The following is a 19,069-nucleotide window of genomic DNA, read 5'->3' on the forward strand; positions in this document are numbered from 1 at the left end:
TACCCCTAAGATAAAATATCCAAATTGGACCCAATGAGCCATTTTCCCTCCCCGGTGCAACGTGACTTAGTGTTACAAGATCTCAGGTGTAAATGGGGAGCAGGTGTGTTAAATTTGGTGTTATCGCTCTCATAGTCTCATACTGGTCACTGAAAGTTCAACATGGCACCTCCATGACAAATAACTCTCTGAGTATCTGAAAAAAAGAATTGTTGCTCTACATAAAGATGACCTAGGCTATAAGAAGATTGCCAAGACCCTGAAACTGAACTGCAGCACGGTGTCGAAGACCATACAGCGGTTTAACAGGACCGGTTCAACTCGGAACAGGCCTCGTCATGGTCGACCAAAGGAGTTGAGTGCATGTGCTCAGCGTCATATCCAGAGGTTGTCTTTGGGAAATAGACATAGGAGTGTTGCCAGCATTGCTGCAGAGGTTGAAGGGGTGAGGGGTCAGCCTGTCAGTCTCTCAGACCATACACCACACACTGCATCAAATTGGTCTGCATACATCCCAGAAGGAAGCCTCTTCTAAAGATGATCCACAAAGCCTGCAAACAGTTTGATGAACACAAGCAGACTAAGGACATGGATTACTGGAACAATGTCCTGTGGTCTGATGAGACCAAGATAAACTTATTTGGCTTAGATGGTGTCAAGCATGTGTGGCGGCAACCAGGTGAAGAGTACAAAGCCAATGTTTCTCTTGCCTACAGTCGAGCATGGTGGTGGGATTGTCATGTTCTGGAGCTCCATGAGTGCTGCCGGCACTGGGGAGCTACAGTTTGAGGGAACCATGAATGCCAACATGTACTGTGATATACTAAAGCAGAGCATGTTTCCCTCCTTTCGGAGACTGGGCCGCAGGGCAGTATTCCACCATAAAGACCCCAAACACAACTCCAAGACAACCACTGCCTTGCTAAAGAAGTTGAGGGTAAAGGTGATGGACTGGCCAAGCATGTCTCCAGACTTAAACCCTATTGAGCATCTGTGGGGCATCCTCAAATGGAAGGTGGAGGAGCACAAGGTCTCCAACATCCACCAGCTCCGTAATGTCAACATGAAGGTGTGGAAGAGGACTCCAGTGGCAACCTGTGAAGCTCTGGTGAACTCTATGCCCAAGAGGGTTAAAGCAGTTCTGGAAAATTGTGGTCGCAACATACAATATTGACACTTTGGACCCAATTTTGACATGTTCACTTAAGGGTGTACTAACTTTTGTTGCCAGCGATTTAGACATTAATGGCTATGTGTTGAGTTTTTTTGAGTAGACAGCAAATTTACATTGTTATACAAGCTGTACACTCACTACTTTACATTGTAGCAAAGTGTCATTTTTTTTTTTTTCTGTGTTGTCACATGAAAATATGTAATAAAATATTTACAAAAATGTGGAGGGTGTACTCACTTTTGTGAGATGCTGTACATATGGAAGTATTGAGGTGGGTAAAAGGAAAGCAAAAATTGTAAAGTTTTTTCCTAGCTGTGCTGTGTGTCACCATTATTTACAGTGTGCCTCCGGTGTTTTGACAGTAATTATGCGGTGGATGTAAGGATGAGGAAGGACGGGGGTCACTGATAAAGATAAGATAGAAGTTTGAACATCATAAATTCAGAGTACAAATGTTCATCAGGATAGTGAAAATATTTTTTTATGACTGCTTTCACTTCTGTTTGTGGTTGATCACGTGTATAGCACTCACGTTTACATAACATAATTTAGTTTTGCAGCCACATCCAGTCTCGTTTGCATATCCAGCACAATAACTCCTTCCTCATTTGTCTGTTATCTGCATACACATAAAGAGAATAGGGTTGATAACTAAAAAAGTAGAGTGTGTTCACTGTCAAAGTGTATTTTCAGTAAGATTAGTGAGTTTTTCTCTTTGCAAAGTATACTACTTCTTCTTTTTATTTTCCTAGCTTATTTAGTGAGTATTCCTTGCAAATTGTAATTTTCATTGTGTCACCTTATTTATTAAGCTAAATGAAAATTCACTTTGAAAGTAAATACGCTCTTTTCTTTGCGAAACCTTAGATAAAAATATTGAAACCAGAAGTAAACATGCACTGGAGCTCCTCTTAACCTAGGTTTTTTTTTTTGTGATTTATAGAATACTTAGTTATAAAACTCACACCATTATTATCTGCTTAGTCAGTGAACCTATATAATTTTCCCTTTGTTATAATAGTTTGATAAAATGATGTGTGCCTGTTGGAAATATGTTAAGAAGGTCAACAGTTACCATGGATTGTACCTCGTTTTTCACATCACTATGTGTGTGCTAGGTATGCATCAATTATTTTATTACAATTTTTTTATTTTTTTTTCCCCCAGGACATGGAGAATAGCTTTTTCCTGAATGTAAATAAGCAGGTAGACATTGCTTGTGATCAGCTTGCTAAAGACCCAAATCTTCAGCAGGGCTACAACAGCATGGGCTTCTCCCAGGGCGGACAGTTTTTGTAAGTATTTCCTGTAGTTGGAAAATTTTTCATATTAAACACTGCGCACCATTTATTAACGAGGATAAGGACCACCTTCTTCTGGCATCACCAGTTGAAAAGTAGCCTTTTTCTCTTTTACTGGATATATAAAATGAATAGAAGGAATGGGAAAACTGGGCTAATCTTAAGATACCTGTGGATATGCGATGCTTTGGTTGGATTGGGATACTAGCTCCTTTCTGTGCAGTGAAGCAGATGTCTGCCAACCAGAGTTGATGATAGGCCAAATGAAAAATCCTTAGGAATCCAAAGTCTTTTATTATTCTGCTGGTTACAACAAGCAGGGCAAAAGACAACCAACACCACATTTCAGGGGTCCACAGAATTTACCTTCATCAGGGCTGGGTTCAGAATGTAAAATGGAATGAAAGTACTCCTAAGCGGACTGATCTGAAGGCAGAGGATGTTATAAATAAGTTACTGCTGCTGCTCACAGTAGAAATAGAAGGGTGTAGAAGTCTGTTTTGGAAACAAACAATTGCACACAAAGTGTCATTGTGTAATTAAAAAGGACAGACTGTGATATTAGATTTCACAAGGAGCTTTGTTGTAGGAGAAACCTGTAATTGCATATATTTAGTATAGTTAGTGAGGTTCAGGAACTGCTAGCAATGTGGATATCTTGTATGTGAATCAAAGTAATTCTAAGGCATATTTAAAAAACAAAACAAAAAACAAATATGTTCTATTTACCTGCTCTGTGCAATGAGTTTGCACTTGGCAGCCCCGATACTCCTCTTCTTAGGTCCCCTACTGATGCACCTGGCTCCTCCCCCTGCCTAGTGCCCCCACAGCAAGCCCCTTGCTCTGGGGACTTTTATGCATGCTTGCTCTTGAGCTGCCTCTGTGTCCATCGGCCCCACCCGTCCCTCCTTCACCACTGTCTGTGACTGACATTGCCATTAGATCCTGCTGCTGCCTCTCTGACCAATGAGGAGAGAGAGAGAGAGACTGCCCTTGTGCACATCGTTGGATTGAGATCGGGCTCAGGTAAGCATTTAGGATCTTTTGCCGTTTTTTTAAAAAAAAATTTTTTTGACAAAGCTCCAAAATCCAACCCCCTAAAAGCCTATATGTCAATGTACACATAGGCTTTTAGCAGAGTTCAGGAGCTGCTGCGGTTAAGTGAGCTTTAACCTCCCACCTCTGCATTTAGAAGAATCGTGTTCAAGATAGGAAGTTTTGACTGCCTGCTGTGGGAAAACAGAATTTGCAGAAATCACAAATTTGACACAGTTTCTGTTTTCCCATGGCCGCGGTGAATGTAGGCATGGTGTACATGAAGCCTAAGGACTTATTCAAACTGGATATGTTGCCATACATTTTGAAAAAGTATACAGTTTTCTATAAGATCTGTTTAGGTTAATGTGTTTCATTGCTTTGTGAAAAAGTCCTATATGCAGCATTGTGGGTGTACTAATCTTTTGTTACTTAAAACAGTTTAATGAAATCCTTGAGGAAAGGCATTACTTGCTGGTGTTAAGTTAACCAAAGGGAAAACTTTTATTTTTTATTTTTTTTCTCCAAAAGTTCATTGTAATCAGGACTGTCTTTAATATTGATTAGCCCTGGGCAAACATTTTCTTGGGGCGGGGGGCCCAATTTTGAGACGTGCATTAAATAGCAACTAGACTCAAAATGGGCTTACTGCCGCAGATCAGGCAGCGATTGGTTGAGCTACGTACAGGGTGCGTTATGTGCAAAGTGCAGGGTTGAGGGGTGCACTATGTATGGAATGCAGGGTTAAAGGGTGCGCTGTGTGCAAAGTGCAGGGTTGAGGGGGGAGCTTTGTATGGAGTGCAGGACTGTGTACATCTAAGTTCTCCATCCCCCTAAGTAAAAAGCTCACCCCCCCCCCAAATGTAGAGCTTTTCTTCCTTCCCAAATCCTCGCTAAGCATCTAGAAAACCTCACAGAGTGCAGCTACAGAAGAGCAGCTAAATTTAGAGGACGTTAATGCAGGCTGCTGGCTTCACAAGGAGCTTGTGCCTATGTACATTCCCAGCCCTCCCTCCTTGGCTCTCATATAGAAATGTGTAGAGCAGAGAATGCTGTCACTTGTAAATACAGAAGCAGCGCTTCTATATTTAAAACTAACCGTAGTGAGCAGCCAACAAGTGGCAGAACTCTGGTGGGCAGCAGCGCAAGCTCAATTGGCAGCTGCTTTGGGCCCTGGGCTGCTGCCCTATTTGCCCCACGTTAAAGATGACCCTGATTGTTATACAGATGTGAAAAGTATGTTCACTTGTGTTTCCAGGAACTCTAATGCTGTAGATCTGTCTCTGTACAATTATGAGCATGGCCTGAATACTGAATGGCAACACCATTTGATATAAATCATTAGTATGACGCTGATCAGTATAGCTATAGTTCAGTGATGGCGAACCTTGGCACCCCAGATGTTTTGGAACTACATTTCCCATGATGCTCAGCTACACTGCAGAGTGCATTAGCATCATGGGAAATGTAGTTCCAAAACATCTGGGGTGCCAAGGTTCGCCATCACTGCTATAGTTGTTCCAAGAAATAACGATTGGACCCATACAATTGCAATTAGATTCCTAACAGCACATGCTGTACATTTCACCTTCAGGTGACGGATCATTCTGTACATTATCTTGCAGGAGGGCTGTTGCCCAGAGATGTCCCTCCCCTCCCATGAAGAATCTCATTTCAGTTGGAGGACAGCATCAAGGTACATTTTTCACTTTATTCGTGCCTCAAATACAAGAACAAAGCGGCAGAAACTGTTGTAACCATGTTTTTTTTAATTATTTATTTTATTTTTAAAGGGAGGAACAACCATTTTTTAATCATACATTACAGGGCACTCTATCATCATGGTTACTTGGGTTACATTGCCACCTCCATGTGAATGGACACAGAAAAAAAAAATGCATAATCGCTCCCAGTTCAGCTAAGCCTCAGTTTCTGGCTAGTGTCTTTGGTGATAGGTTTTCCTGACCTGTGCTTTACCTGGTCTTCCCTTTTAAACATTTACTATAATTTACCAGGCAGATGTTAAAATTTCCAGGGACATCAGTTTTGGGCAAAATAACTTTTAGTGGGGTTCCCCCATTCTGTTTTAGGCTTGCTGGCCTTGTTGCTGTGTTGCCCACCCCTCTTGTTCAGTAGTTTTGGGACATACCAAGTAGCTATGAATTACCCTGTGTCCTTTGATGTACAAAAACCTAGGATTTTGGATTTATTTGTAAAATCCTTTTCTTGGAGTACAGATAGTTACGGACACAATAAGGACTGTAGGTTTGTTGGTAATAGTGTAAAGGCGGAACACTGCATTTGTAAGTGTAACTTCCGCCTGTGCAGGGATGTGGGATTTTCCCGGGCACTTCTGGGGATGTGTCCAACGCTGCAAGATAGCTCCTCAGAGGTATCCAGGACCAGCGTGAAGCACAAGCGGCTGGCATTAAGGCTGTTCATAAGTTGGTGTCATTTGTAACTCGGGTGTTCGTAACGCGGGGACTGCCTGTACATCACAGGACACAGCATCTTTGGGCTGGGCTTTGAGCACTCTCAAAACGTCCCTGCACATTGAACTGAATGGGCAACGCTTTGAAAGCGCCGCAAAACTGGTCTTTATATTTCCTTTTTTTTAAGGTCGTGTTGTCACGTGATCTTAAAACCACCCCGCTAGCGCCTAAAAAAGGGCCGCCAAAGAACCACAAAAGTGACAGGCGCTTTAGCACTGTTTTAGCAGCGCTTCAGTGTGAAAGGGATCTTTATATACAGTATCTCATAAAAGTGAGTACACCCCTCACATTTTTGTAAATCTTTTATTACAGTGGGGCAAAAAAGTATTTAGTCAGCCACCAATTGTGCAAGTTCTCCCACTTAAAAAGACGAGGCCTGTAATTGTCGTCATAGGTATACCTCAACTAATAAAAGTGCCTGGATTTGTTTCCAATCACATTGTTTGTCTAATTTTTGAAATAATTTATTTGCAAATTATGGTGGAAATAAGTATTTTGGTCACCTACAAACAAGCAAGATTTCTGGCTCTCACAGACCTGTATCTTCTTTAACCTCCCTAGCAGTATCCCCGAGCGTGACTCGGGTTAGGTTTTTTATTGTACTATCGGTAACCCCGAGTCACGCTCGGGGTAACATTGCAGAGCGGCGAGCGGAGATCTTACCTTCTCCCTGCGCTCCAGCGATGTTCTCCGCTGTCCTCCGTGTCCTCCCCTGTGATCGCCGACGCGATCGCCGGCGAGGTCACGCCATCCTCACTTCCTGGTTCCATTCTCTGCGAGCAGCAGCGGCGCACGGGAGCGGAACTGGGCGGGAAATTCAAAAAGTTACACAACACAAACACATAAATAGAGGTGATACATTGTAATCTGAGAGGATTACACTGTATCATCTCTATCTGACAGATAAACCATACAGTGCCCCTTGCCTCCAATAAAATAATATCTAACATGGCATCAAAAAAGCGCCAATTCGCTACAAAATCGCCATTGGACCAGCTGAGTGACAGCGATAGCGACACGGAGTTGCTCGCAGAAATTAGCGATAGCGAGTCGGTGGGAGATTTGTCGTCTGACACTGACACGGATCTGACAAGTGACAGCGGTGATGATCCTGCATCTGACCTCAGCGATGTGCGCAATTGGTGCCCTATCGACTGCTATACAGACCAGGTAGCGCCTCCAAGATTCCCTTTCACTGGATCACCTGGGATGAAGGTAGATGTCGAACGTGACAATCCCCTGGCATACCTGCAATTATTTCTCACTGAGGATGTAATTGAAAAAATTGTCACTGAGACAAATCGCTACCAGGTACAGCAATCCGCTACGCTGCATGCCAGGTTTTCCCGAAGCAGAAAGTGGGAACCTGTGACCAAAGAGGACATCTGGCAGTTCCTGGGACTCATCATTCTTCAGGGAGTGGTGGGGAAACCGCTCCAAAAATGGTACTGGACCACCAATAAATTATTGGTCACTCCGTTTTTTGGCACCGTGATGTCGGAATACCGTTTTTCCCTCATCATGAAATATTTTCATTTCACGAACAATGAGGAGTTTGATGAGGCCACGCATCCGGCACCCAAACTCAAAAAAATCTGGGAGGTATCGCAAATTATTGTGAGCAACTTCCAGCGGACCTACATGCCAGAAAGGGACGTCTGCGTGGACGAAAGCTTGATGGCCTACAAGGGACGCCTGAGCTGGATACAATTTATTGCGTCCAAAAGAGCGAGATTTAGAATAAAGTCCTACATGCTCTGCGAGTCATCCACCGGGTACATATGGAATGCGGTCATTTACACCGGTAAAGGCACAAAGTTCAACCCCAGGTACAGCGGCTATGGGATGGCCACATCATCAGTCCTCACACTGCTGGAGCCATTGCTGAACCAGGGATATGGTGTCACCATGGACAATTTTTATACGTCTCCGGAACTTTTTGATGTTTTGCTAAGAAACAAGACCGATGCGTATGGTACGGTTAGGCCCAATCGGCGTGACATGCCATCTCTGTTCTCCCGGAAAAATCTAAAAACCGGAGAAATGGTTGCCTGGCAGAAGGGTAAAATGATGGCAATGCGATGGCGAGATAAGGACGTGTGTCTGATGAGTACCGTGCACAATACCGCCACTGCCATGGTCCACACCAAACGTGGGAAAGATGTGCTGAAGCCGCAAGTCGTCATAGACTACAATTGCACTATGGGAGGCGTGGACAGAGCCGATCAGGCAATGACATTTTATCCGGCTATGCGCAAGCAGCAAAAAAAATATTATAAAAAGATTTCCCTAATCGTCTTTCAGGACAGCCACTATGAGAGATAGACTCCTCCTCTTCCTCTGGAAACACTGCGCCAGCCCATAAATTCTTACTTCCCCTGCCGGACCTCAGTTATTAGTGTTTCCTCCGGCGGGGAGACACTGTGCAAGGAACCAGGCCGATCAGCTGGGGAGGCTGTGGCCGTTTTGTCGTTAAAAGAACCCGGTTGAAAGAAGCAGGGGCTTCGTTTGGAGAAAGCTGGGTTCAAACCGTTCGAAACCAACGTCCGCGTGTCGGACGGGTCGAACGGTTTACTTACCTCACCAGGTACTGCCACCCCTTCCGAGTCGAGCGCAGCTTCAGGTCGTGGGGGACTCCTATCGCGTCTACAGGGACGCAGCTGGCAAGCCGTTCGGAAGATTTCCCTGTACATGGGTACAGTCCGCCCCTTTTTTTCTTTGAACCGAGCGGGCCGAACGACGGGCGACGTCGTATCCGGCGGAAACGAAGGCTTGACCTCGAAATACGATCGACTTCCGGTTCCGGGTCATGGAGCTGATAGGAGGGCCGGGCACAAGCTGGAGATGAGTTCAGAACGTGCACAGGCAACGTGGAACTCTGTAGTAAGCAGCCACCTGCAGTCATGTCGGAAGCTGAGGCTCAAACGACAGACTCTATCTCCAGCATTCCTAAGGTAAGAGCGCCCTGGGGAGGGGTACTCTCTATCTAGGATCCCCCCACCCCAATGTATGGTTCTATCATGGGTGGGGGGGCAGACCCCCTGGGTGGCCAGGGGGGAGGGGAGGCTCAGATCCCTTCGTTTTAAAAAAGGGTCTAGTGCACTCCCAGGGTTGTATCCCGAGCTTTTGATTGACTTTGTCTTTTTTCTGTTTTTTTCTTTTTTCCTTTTTTTTTTTAGAAAGCTACGGAAAAAACTAGGTCTACGCATAGCTCTAAAAAGAAGTGTGCCTCCTGTAGGGACATTTTAGGGGAATCTTGGACCAAAGTGTTGTGCAAAGGCTGTATTGACTCCCTCGTTAGGGAAAGGGAATCTGAACAGGAGTCAGGACTAGCAGCTTCAGTCAAGGAGCTCTCGTCCACCTTCTCTTCTTTTAGGTCCCTTTTTGAAAAATTTCAGCTTCCCACGGGTCCATCTCCCCAGGATACAACCCCACCTCTAGCACAGAGTTCTGCTCCAGTCCAACCTGCTAGTACAGGGGGGACAGAGGTTGCAGGCCCTTCAGGGACAGGTAGGGAACTTCCAGACAGTTCCTCTTCCGATTCCCAGGAGGGTTCCGAGGGGGAGGACCAGGACGGGTCCAGGAAAGCCTCCAGATATAAGTTATCCCTTGATGAGGTAGAGGACCTCTTAAAGGCAATTTATGCAACCCTCGGTATCCAGACGGATAAAAAGCCCCTAACCCTGCATGACCAAATGTATTCAGGTTTAGGGGAGCCAAAAAGAAGGGTGTTTCCAGTACACAAAGTTTTAATGGAAACAGTTAAAAAAGAGTGGCAGGATCCGGAGAGAAAACCCTTTTTATCTAGATCCCTCAAAAGAAGGTTCCCATTTTCAGAGGACCCGGCATGCCTTTGGAATAAAAGTCCCAAATTTGATGCCGCGTTCTCCCAGGTCTCCAGACACACAGATTTGGCGTTTGAAGACATGGGGGCCTTGGCAGATGTCATGGACAAAAGGATTGACTCCCTGCTTAAAAAGACGTGGGACTCGGCTATCGGCAATTTAAAGACGGAAATGGCAGTTACAGTTGTGGCTCGCAATTTAGAGCACTGGCTCTCACAGATCCAACAACATATTGAGGCAGGCACAGATAAGGAAACCATTCTGTCATCCTTCCCTACTATGCTGCGAGGGATCACTTACATAGCTGATGCCTCTGCTGAGCCCGTCCGCATGTCGGGCAGAACGGCGGCTCTAGCCAATTCGGCCAGAAGGGCCCTCTGGTTAAAAACATGGCCAGGGGATAATGCCTCCAAGATAAAGCTATGTGACTTTCCAGCTACAGTGGGAGGAAGACTGGGGGCCTTTCTTCCACAGTGGGAGACAATATCCCCCAATCAATTTATTTTAGGGGTAATAAGAAGGGGGTACCTCTTGGAATTCCTAAGACTACCCCCTCAAAGGCTCCTTGTCACGCATCTACCCAGGTGCATGGTAAAGGCCGAGGCCTTGCTAGAAGCTCTGAGGGAATTGGAGAATCAGGATGTTATTCTCAGGGTCCCAAAAGCAGAAGAGGGAAGGGGGTTTTATTCTCACATCTTCATAGTGAAAAAACCCTCAGGGAAGTTCAGGTTGATTCTGAACTTAAAGCCCCTGAACGCTTCTGTGACATACAAAAGATTCCGCATGGAATCGATCTTTTCAGTAAAAGCGCTTCTCCCCCACAACTGCTTCATGGTATCTCTGGACTTAAGGGACGCGTATTTACACATCCCTATAGCGGAGGCCTCGCAGAAGTTTCTACGCCTTGCCATAGATCTGGGCGGAGAAACGGTACACTTTCAGTTTCAGGCCCTGCCATTCGGGCTATCCTCTGCACCCCGCATTTTTACCAAAGTCCTGGCAGAAGCCATGGCCTTTCTTCGGCTCCAGGGGGTATGTATAATTGCCTACCTGGACGACCTGCTTCTGTTTGCAGCATCCCCAACACAGTTGGTCAAGGATCTGGATCTAACCAAAAGGGTCCTTACAGACCTGGGGTGGCTTCTGAACTTGGAAAAGTCCAGCCTGATCCCCTCACAACAGATCTCCTATCTAGGTTTCCTGTTGGACTCAACACTGTTGAGAGTTTTTCTGCCAAGAGAAAAGGTACGAAAACTGGACAGTGCGGTGGCCTCTCTTCAGAGCAACCAGCTGGTTTCCATAAGGGTTCTGATGTCAGTACTGGGTCTTCTTACATCCACCCTTCCAGCAGTGCAGTGGGCAGGGTTACACTTTCGTCCCCTACAGACCTTCATCCTAGGGGTGTGGGACCACAGTCAGGAGGCCCTAGACACCCTAGTACATATTCCCCACCAGGTAAAGAGATCCCTCTGGTGGTGGAGGAAAGTGACAAATCTGTCGCAAGGTCGTCTGTGGCTCATCCCGGTTTCTCGGGTAGTAACCACAGATGCAAGTGGAAAAGGTTGGGGGGCACATTTGGGTTCCCTTCTAGCCCAGGGCACTTGGGAGGACGGCGAGTTGACTCGATCGTCCAATTGGAAAGAACTAAGGGCAGTGGGACTAGCCCTCAGATTCTTCAAAGAAGAGCTCCGGGGTCACCACATTCAGGTGCGGTCGGACAACTCTTCCGTAGTGGCCTATGTGAACAAACGGGGTGGCACCAGAAGCGGAGCCCTGTTGTCTTTAGCGACAGAGATTCTGTCCTGGGCCGAAACCTACACCCTTTCGCTCTCAGCCGTTTTCCTGAGGGGAGAGGAAAACGTAGTAGCAGATTTTCTCACCCGAAAGAGGCTGAGGGAGGGCGATTGGGTTCTCAACCAGGAGGTCTTCAATCTCATAGTAAAGAGATGGGGGTCTCCAGAGGTGGACCTGTTCGCGTCCAAAAACAATGCAAAAACCCACTGTTTTTTCTCCCTAAAAAGGGGAGAGGGAGCTCTAGGGGTGGACGCTTTGAGCCAGAATTGGCATTTCAGAACTTGCTATGCCTTCCCACCTCCAGTGTTGTTGCCAGCAGTTCTGAGAAAGTTTCAGATGGAAAGCACATCTCTGATTCTGGTGGCTCCACATTGGCTAAAGAGAGCATGGTTCTCAGTGCTAAAGCAGTTGGCGGTAGAACCTCCCCTGCTCTTGCCCCCTCGGGAGGATCTCCTCTCTCAGGGGCCAGTCCTATGCCCACAGGTACGCCAGTGGAAGTTAGCGGCCTGGCTACTGAGGAGGGTTTATTAAAATCTAAAGGATTCTCAGAGAGACTAGTTTCTACCCTCCTGGACAGTAGGAAGAAGGAAACTCGCCAGATCTATGAAAGGGTCTGGTTACGTTTCAACAAGTGGTGCGCAGAGAGCTTTTTCCCAGTACGAAGCTCCTCCGCAGTGTTGGAATTTTTACAATGCGGGGCAGATAAGGGCTTATCCATTAGTACCCTTAGGGGTCAAGTATCAGCCCTCAGTGTTTATTTGGAGGATCATTTGGCTGCCAACCCATGGGTAGTCAGGTTCTTTAGGTCCCTGTCCAGACAGAGACCGGTCCAGGGTCTGTCCTTTCCCAGATGGGATTTATCTTTAGTTTTGCAGAGCTTAACTGGACCCCCCTTTGAGCCTTTAAAGGAGTGTTCTCTGAGAGAACTTACTCTGAAGACAGTGTTCCTGGTAGCAGTAACAACTGCCAGGAGGGTCAGTGAGATGGAGGCCTTATCAGTCAGGGCTCCCTTTTGTGTTATCTTTCCGGATCGGATAGTTTTAAAGACCGATCCAGCCTTTTTGCCGAAGGTGGCATCCAGCTTTCATAGAAGCCAGGAAATTGTTTTGCCCTCTTTTTGTCCCAATCCCTCCGGTGAGAAGGAACTAAAGTTTCATTATTTAGATGTTAGGAGATGTATCCTACACTATCTGGAACTGACCAAGGCATTCAGAAGGTCAGATTCCTTATTTGTTTTATTTTCCGGGGCCAGAAAAGGTTGTAAAGCGTCCCGGCGCACTATTGCTAGGTGGCTCAGAGTAGCCATCGAGCAGGCTTATTTAGTTGCAGGGAAAGAAATCCCAGTGGGTATTAAAGCACACTCCACTAGAGCTATGGCAGCCTCCCAGGCAGAAAGAGCGGGAGCAACGCCAGAGCAGATTTGCAGAGCAGCAACATGGTCCAGCTATTCCACTTTCGTAAAACACTACAGAGTGGATTTGGTGTCGGCAGGTGAGCAAACCTTTGGGCGAAAGGTTTTGCAAGCTGTAGTCCCACCCTAACTGGTAAGTGCTCGCTTATCCTCTCATAGTGGCTGTCCTGAAAGACGATTAGGGAAAATTAGAGTTACGCTTACCGGTAACGTCTTTTCCAGTAGTCTTTCAGGACAGCCCTAGTTCCCACCCGAAAATTGGGGGGAGTCTTACAAAAGACCAGAGCGCAGCAAGATAATGGTATTTGATAAATATGTTATTAATGTGTTCTTGTGTCTCCCCAGCTGGCCGGAGGTATTCTCGATATAAACTGAGGTCCGGCAGGGGAAGTAAGAATTTATGGGCTGGCGCAGTGTTTCCAGAGGAAGAGGAGGAGTCTATCTCTCATAGTGGCTGTCCTGAAAGACTACTGGAAAAGACGTTACCGGTAAGCGTAACTCTAATTTTTCCGGCATCTTCTGGAGCAATGCCTTTGGAACGCATATGTCCTATATAGAGCACAGAGTCGCAAGCCTCTTATTCATGCGGATTTTACCTGGAAGGTGGCGGAGCAGATTTTCCTCCAACACCAGACACCATCAGGATCTGGGATCAGACCTGGACGACATGCTGTTGACGTTGTCAACCCAGAACGCCTAACAGGTCGTCACTTTGTGGACTACATACCACCAACCGCAAAAAAGGCAGCACCTACCAGGATGTGCGTGGTTTGCTGCTCAAATAGAGATGGCAGTGGGAAAAAAGTCCGAAAAGAAAGTCGGTTCTATTGTCCGGATTGTGATGTTGGACTGTGTGCTGTACCCTGCTTCAAAGTGTATCACACTCAGGATGTTTATTGAATTTTCTTTGTTTGACAAATTTCATTATTTCACGTTACATTATTGAATAAAATTATATTATTTATAAGATTATAATTCATGATTTTGTGTTTCTAACTTTATCACATCTGGGATGTCTACTAGAGTCTTGTTTGGTCAGGTTTTAGTAAGTAATTACTAAGAATTACAGGCCTATGATACATAACACCAAATTTTCATGCAAAAGAATTGTACCGCTTTTGGAATGGAATTCCTGACAGAATCATACCGCCAGGGAGGTTAAGAGGCTCCTCTGTCCTCCACTCATTACCTGTATTAATGGCACCTGTTTGAACTTGCTATCAGTATAAAAGACACTTGTCCACAACCTCAGTCACACTCCAAACTCCAATATGGTGAAGACCAAAGAGCTGTCGAAGGACACCAGAAACAAAATTGTAGACCTGCACTAGGCTGGGAAGACTAAATCTGCAATAGGCAAGAAGCTTGGTGTGAAGAAATCAACTGTGGGAGCAATAATTAGAAAATGGAAGACATACAAGACCACTGATGATCTCCCTCGATCTGGGGCTCCATGCAAGATCTCACCCCGTGGGGTCAAAATGATCACAAGGACGGTGAGCAAAAATCCCAGAACCCCCCCGGGGGGCCTAGTGAATGACCTGCAGAGAGCTGGGACCGACGTAATAAAGGCTACCATCAGTAACACACTACGCCACCAGGGACTCAGATCCTGCAGTGCCCGATGTGCCCCCTGCTTAAGCCAGTACATGTCCAGGCCCGTCTGAGGTTTGCTAGAGAGCATTTGGATGATCCAGAAGAGGATTGGGAGAATGTCATATGGTCAGATGAAACCCAAGTAGAACGGTTTGGTAGAAACACAACTCATCGTGCTTGGAGGAAAGAGAATGCTGAGTTGCAATCAAAGAACCCCATACCTACTGTGAAGCATCGGGGGTAGCAACATCATGCTTTTGGGGCTGCTTTTCTGCAAAGGGAAGAGAACGACAGATCCGTGTACATGAAAGAATGAATGGGGCCATGTATCGTGAGATTTTGAGTGCAAACCTCTTCCCATCAGCAAGGGCATTGAAGATGAAACGTGACAATGATCCCAAACACACTGCCCGGGCAACGAAGGAGTGGCTTAGTAAGAAGCATTTCAAGGTCCTGGAGTGGCCTAGCCAGTCTCCAGATCTCAACCCCATAGAAAACCTTTTGGAGGGAGTTGAAAGTCTGTGTTGCCCAGCGACAACCCCAAAACATCACTGCTCTAGAGGAGATCTGCATGGAGGAATGGGCCAACATACCAGCAACAGTGTGTGACAACCCTGTGAAGACTTATGCCTCGTACACACGATCAAACAATCCGGTGGAAAAGTCTGGCGGACTCAAATCCACCAGACAATCCCGCGGTGTGTGGGCTCCGGCTGACTTTTTTTTACCCAAAAGTCCGGCGGACTAAAAGTATTTTGGCACGCCAATCTGTCCGCCGGACTCACATTTCGGAGAAAAGTCTGCTCATTTTGAGCGCGTCTCCAGGTAGCCGGAGGCCAGCGAAGGAGGGGTCGCTGGCCCCGTCACCTGGTATGGACTTAAAGGGGAACCCCTAGGTCCATATCAGACCCTTATCCGAGCACGCTACGCGGCCGGCAAGGAAAGGAGGTGGGGATGAGGAGCGCCCCCCCCCCCCCCATCCTGTGCTGTACCAGGCCGCGTGCCCTCAACAGGGGGGCCCCCCCACAGCACCTTGTCCCTATGTTGATGAGGACAAGGGCCTCTTCCCGACAACCCTGGCCGTTGGTTGTCGGGGTCTGTGGGTGGGGGACTTATCGGAATCCAGGAGCCCCCTTTAATAAGGGGGCCCCTGGATCCCGGCCCCCCACCCTATGTGAATGAGTATGGGGTACAATGTACCCCTATCCATTCACCTGTAAAAAAAAACACAACACACAAGGGTTAAAATAGTTTATTGCACAGCTCCGGGGGTCTTCTTCCATCTTCGGGGGTCTTCTCGCCAGACTCCTCCGCTATCTTTTGCTAGCTCTTTTACTAGCGGAGGAGCCCAGCTTTCTTCTTCGCTGCCGCCCTCTTCTTCCGACTTCGGGGGTCTTGTCCCCCTCTCCGGTTCTTCTTGTCGGGCCACCGCGCCTTCTTCTAGCTCTTTTACAAGCTGTGGCCCGGTCTTCTGTCGCCTGAAGCAGTGCATGATCCCCCTCCCTTCAGAGACTGGGTCGCAGGGCAGTATTTCAACATAACGACCCCAAACACACCTTGAAGAAAAACTGCCTTGCTAAAGAAGCTGACGGTAAAGGTGATGGACTGGCCAAGCATGTCTCCAGACCTAAACCCTATTGAGCATCTGTGGGGCATCCTCAACCGGAAAGGTGGAGGAGTGCAAGGTCTTGAACATCCACCAGCACCGTGATGTCATCATGGATGAGTGGAAGAGGACTCCAGCGGCAACCTCTGAAGCTCCGGTGAGCTCCATGCCCAAGAGGGTTAAGGCAGTGCTGGAAAATGATGGGCCCAAATTGTCAATATTTTGTGCGGCCACCAATTTTGGACATTTTCACTTAGGGGTGTACTTACTTTTGTTGCCTGTAGTTTAGACATTAATGGCTGTGTGTTGAGTTATTTTGAGGGGGACAGCAAATTTACACTGTTATACAAGCTGTACACTCACTACTTTACATTGTAGGAAAGTTTCATTTCTTCAGTGTTGTCACATGAAAAGATGAAATATTTACAAAAATGCGAGGGGTGTACTCACTTTTGTGAAATACTGTAGCTAAATGGTCAATCGAGAACCCATAATTGATATATCCTTTCAGATATATTTAGGTGGGCAGAAATTCACACTAAATGGTTACACCTCTTGGGAAGCTTGCTGGTGAGAACTGAGCTCCCAGGTCCGCCTACTTGTCAGCGAAGGGATCTGCCTGCTACAGTAGAAGTTAAAGTGGTTGTAAAGGCTAAAGGTTGTTGGGGGTTTTTTTTATTTTATTTTTAACCCCCCCCCCCCTCCTTAATGCATTCTCTGCAGCTCCTCCCTGCCTCCTCTAAACATTTTTACCTGAGCCCGATCTCGATCCAGTGTTGTGCCAGAGGCAGTGGAACCCCTCTCCCTCTCCCCTTCTCTGGTCTCTGTGAGAGCAGTGGGAGCTGTTGACTCCTGCTGCTATCAAACAAATCCAGTGATGTGGGCGTGGAGCCAAGCTGAACTGTGTGTGTCAATAGACACACAGTGCAGCTTGGGATTGAGCCCGCACAAGTACCTCCACAGCAGGCAGCTTTCTATGGGGGCACTTGGAAGGCAGGAGGAGTCGGGAGCACCAGTGGGGGACTTCAGAAGAGGGGGATCAGGGCTGCTCTGCGTAAAACCATTGCACAGAGCAGATAAGTATAACATGTTTATTTAATTAAAAAGAAAAAGGGAAAAAAAAAAAAAGCTTTAGAGTCGCATCAAATTGAGGATTGGATGTCCAAATGGATATATGAAAGATGTGGGGGTTTTTTTATTTTATTTTTTTTTATTTATTTTTTGCTAAATTGTGATCTGAATCTGATTGCAGGCACCGTAATACTCATAGGTCTGTTTTAAACATATTCAGTTAATAGGATAAAGTTATTGTAGTATGCTAGATGTCAAATTGATCCATGTTTTATTTTGTATATAGGGGTTTTTGGCTTCCCTCGGTGTCCTGGAGAAAGCTCACATTTGTGTGACTGGATCAGAAAGGTTTTGAATGCTGGTGCTTACACCAATGCCATTCAGGAACAGTGAGTATAAGCAAATGTATGGTGATGCAGTAAAGAAACCCCATTGTGTATATTTTAATGTAAAGCCTATGGGTTTTTAGCAGTAGAGTAATCTTGTGCCTTGGATTCTGTTTTCTTTAATTAGCCTGGTGCAAGCAGAGTATTGGCATGATCCACTCAATGAAGAGGAATACAGAAACGGCAGCATTTTCCTGGCAGATATCAATCAGGAGCGGGTAAGTTAAAAGACTGCATTCCCAAACATACTGTTGTATAGTGTAATACGATCTGATTTATACTTAGTGGTTGTAAAGCCTAAACATTTTTTACCTTAACCACTTGCCAACCAGCGCACGCTGAAATACCTCCTAAATTTGAGGACGGATATCCTTGTTATGGCAGCAGCTAGCGGGTGGTTGGCTACAAGCTAAAAGTGGTCTTTACGGCGGATTCACTGTGTGATCGCTTTTATCAGCGGTTGGGGAGGACACAACCACCAGATCTTTTTGTCTTTTTGATCCCCCCAGATCTCATATTTAAGAGGCCATGTCATGCTTTTTCTATTACAAGGGATGTTTACATTCCTTGTAATAGGAATAAAAGTGACTCTTCTTTTTTTTTTTTTTATTCGTTAAAATTAATGAGAAAAATTAAAATTAATGAGAAATTAATGAGAAAAAAAAAAATACATTTTAAACGCGCACAGTCCTGACGAGCTTGCACGCAGAAGCGAACGCATATGTGAGTAGCGCCCCGCATATGAAAACTGTGTTCAAACCACATGTGAGGTATCGCCGTGATTGGTAGAGCAAGAGCAATAATTCTAGTCCTAGAGCTCCTCTGTAACGCTAAACATGCAACCTGTAGAATATTTTTTAAACGTCGCCTATGGAGGTTTTTAAGGGTAAAAAATTTTCGCCGTTCCACGAGCGGGCGCAATTTTGAAATGTGACATGTTGGGTATCAATTTACTCAGCGTAACATTATCTTTCATAATATAAAAAAAAAAATTTGGCTAACCTTACTGCTGTCTTATTTTTTAATTAAAAAAAAGTTTATTTTTTTTCAAAAAATGTGTGCTTGTAAGACAGCAATACAGATATGGTGTGACAAAAAGTATTGCAACGACCACCATTTTATTCTCTAGAGTGTTTAGAAAAAAAAAAGTATGTTTGAGGGTTCTAATTAATTTTCTAGTAAACAACAACTCTCAGAAAGAGGCTCGGCCCTTAAGTGTTTAATGCATTCCTTGCATTGAGATAAAAAATGTTTAGGCATCAGAATCCTCCCTCATCCCCCCCTTTCACTTACCTGAGTCATCATTTGACCAGCGCTGTGAACATCTGCAGCTTTTCTCACCCCTCACTTCAGGGACT

The 19,069-nt window shown here is 45.8% G+C and overlaps 1 protein-coding gene across 1 annotated transcript in view; it reads left to right on the forward strand.

Moving 5' to 3' along the window:
* Nucleotides 1–19,069, forward strand: part of PPT1 (palmitoyl-protein thioesterase 1) — a 52,046-nt gene that overhangs the window by 5,627 nt on the left and 27,350 nt on the right. The window contains exons 3-6 of the mRNA XM_077482076.1: nucleotides 2,342–2,469; nucleotides 5,136–5,206; nucleotides 17,612–17,714; nucleotides 17,839–17,929. Of these exons, the coding sequence (XP_077338202.1) occupies nucleotides 2,342–2,469; nucleotides 5,136–5,206; nucleotides 17,612–17,714; nucleotides 17,839–17,929 (393 nt within the window). The remainder of the gene's footprint in view (nucleotides 1–2,341; nucleotides 2,470–5,135; nucleotides 5,207–17,611; nucleotides 17,715–17,838; nucleotides 17,930–19,069) is intronic.

Source organism: Lithobates pipiens, unplaced genomic scaffold (genome assembly GCF_037356315.1).
Source record: "Lithobates pipiens isolate NorthernLeopardFrog02 unplaced genomic scaffold, aLitPip1_a1.2 Scaffold_16, whole genome shotgun sequence".
Lineage (NCBI taxonomy): Eukaryota > Metazoa > Chordata > Amphibia > Anura > Ranidae > Lithobates > Lithobates pipiens.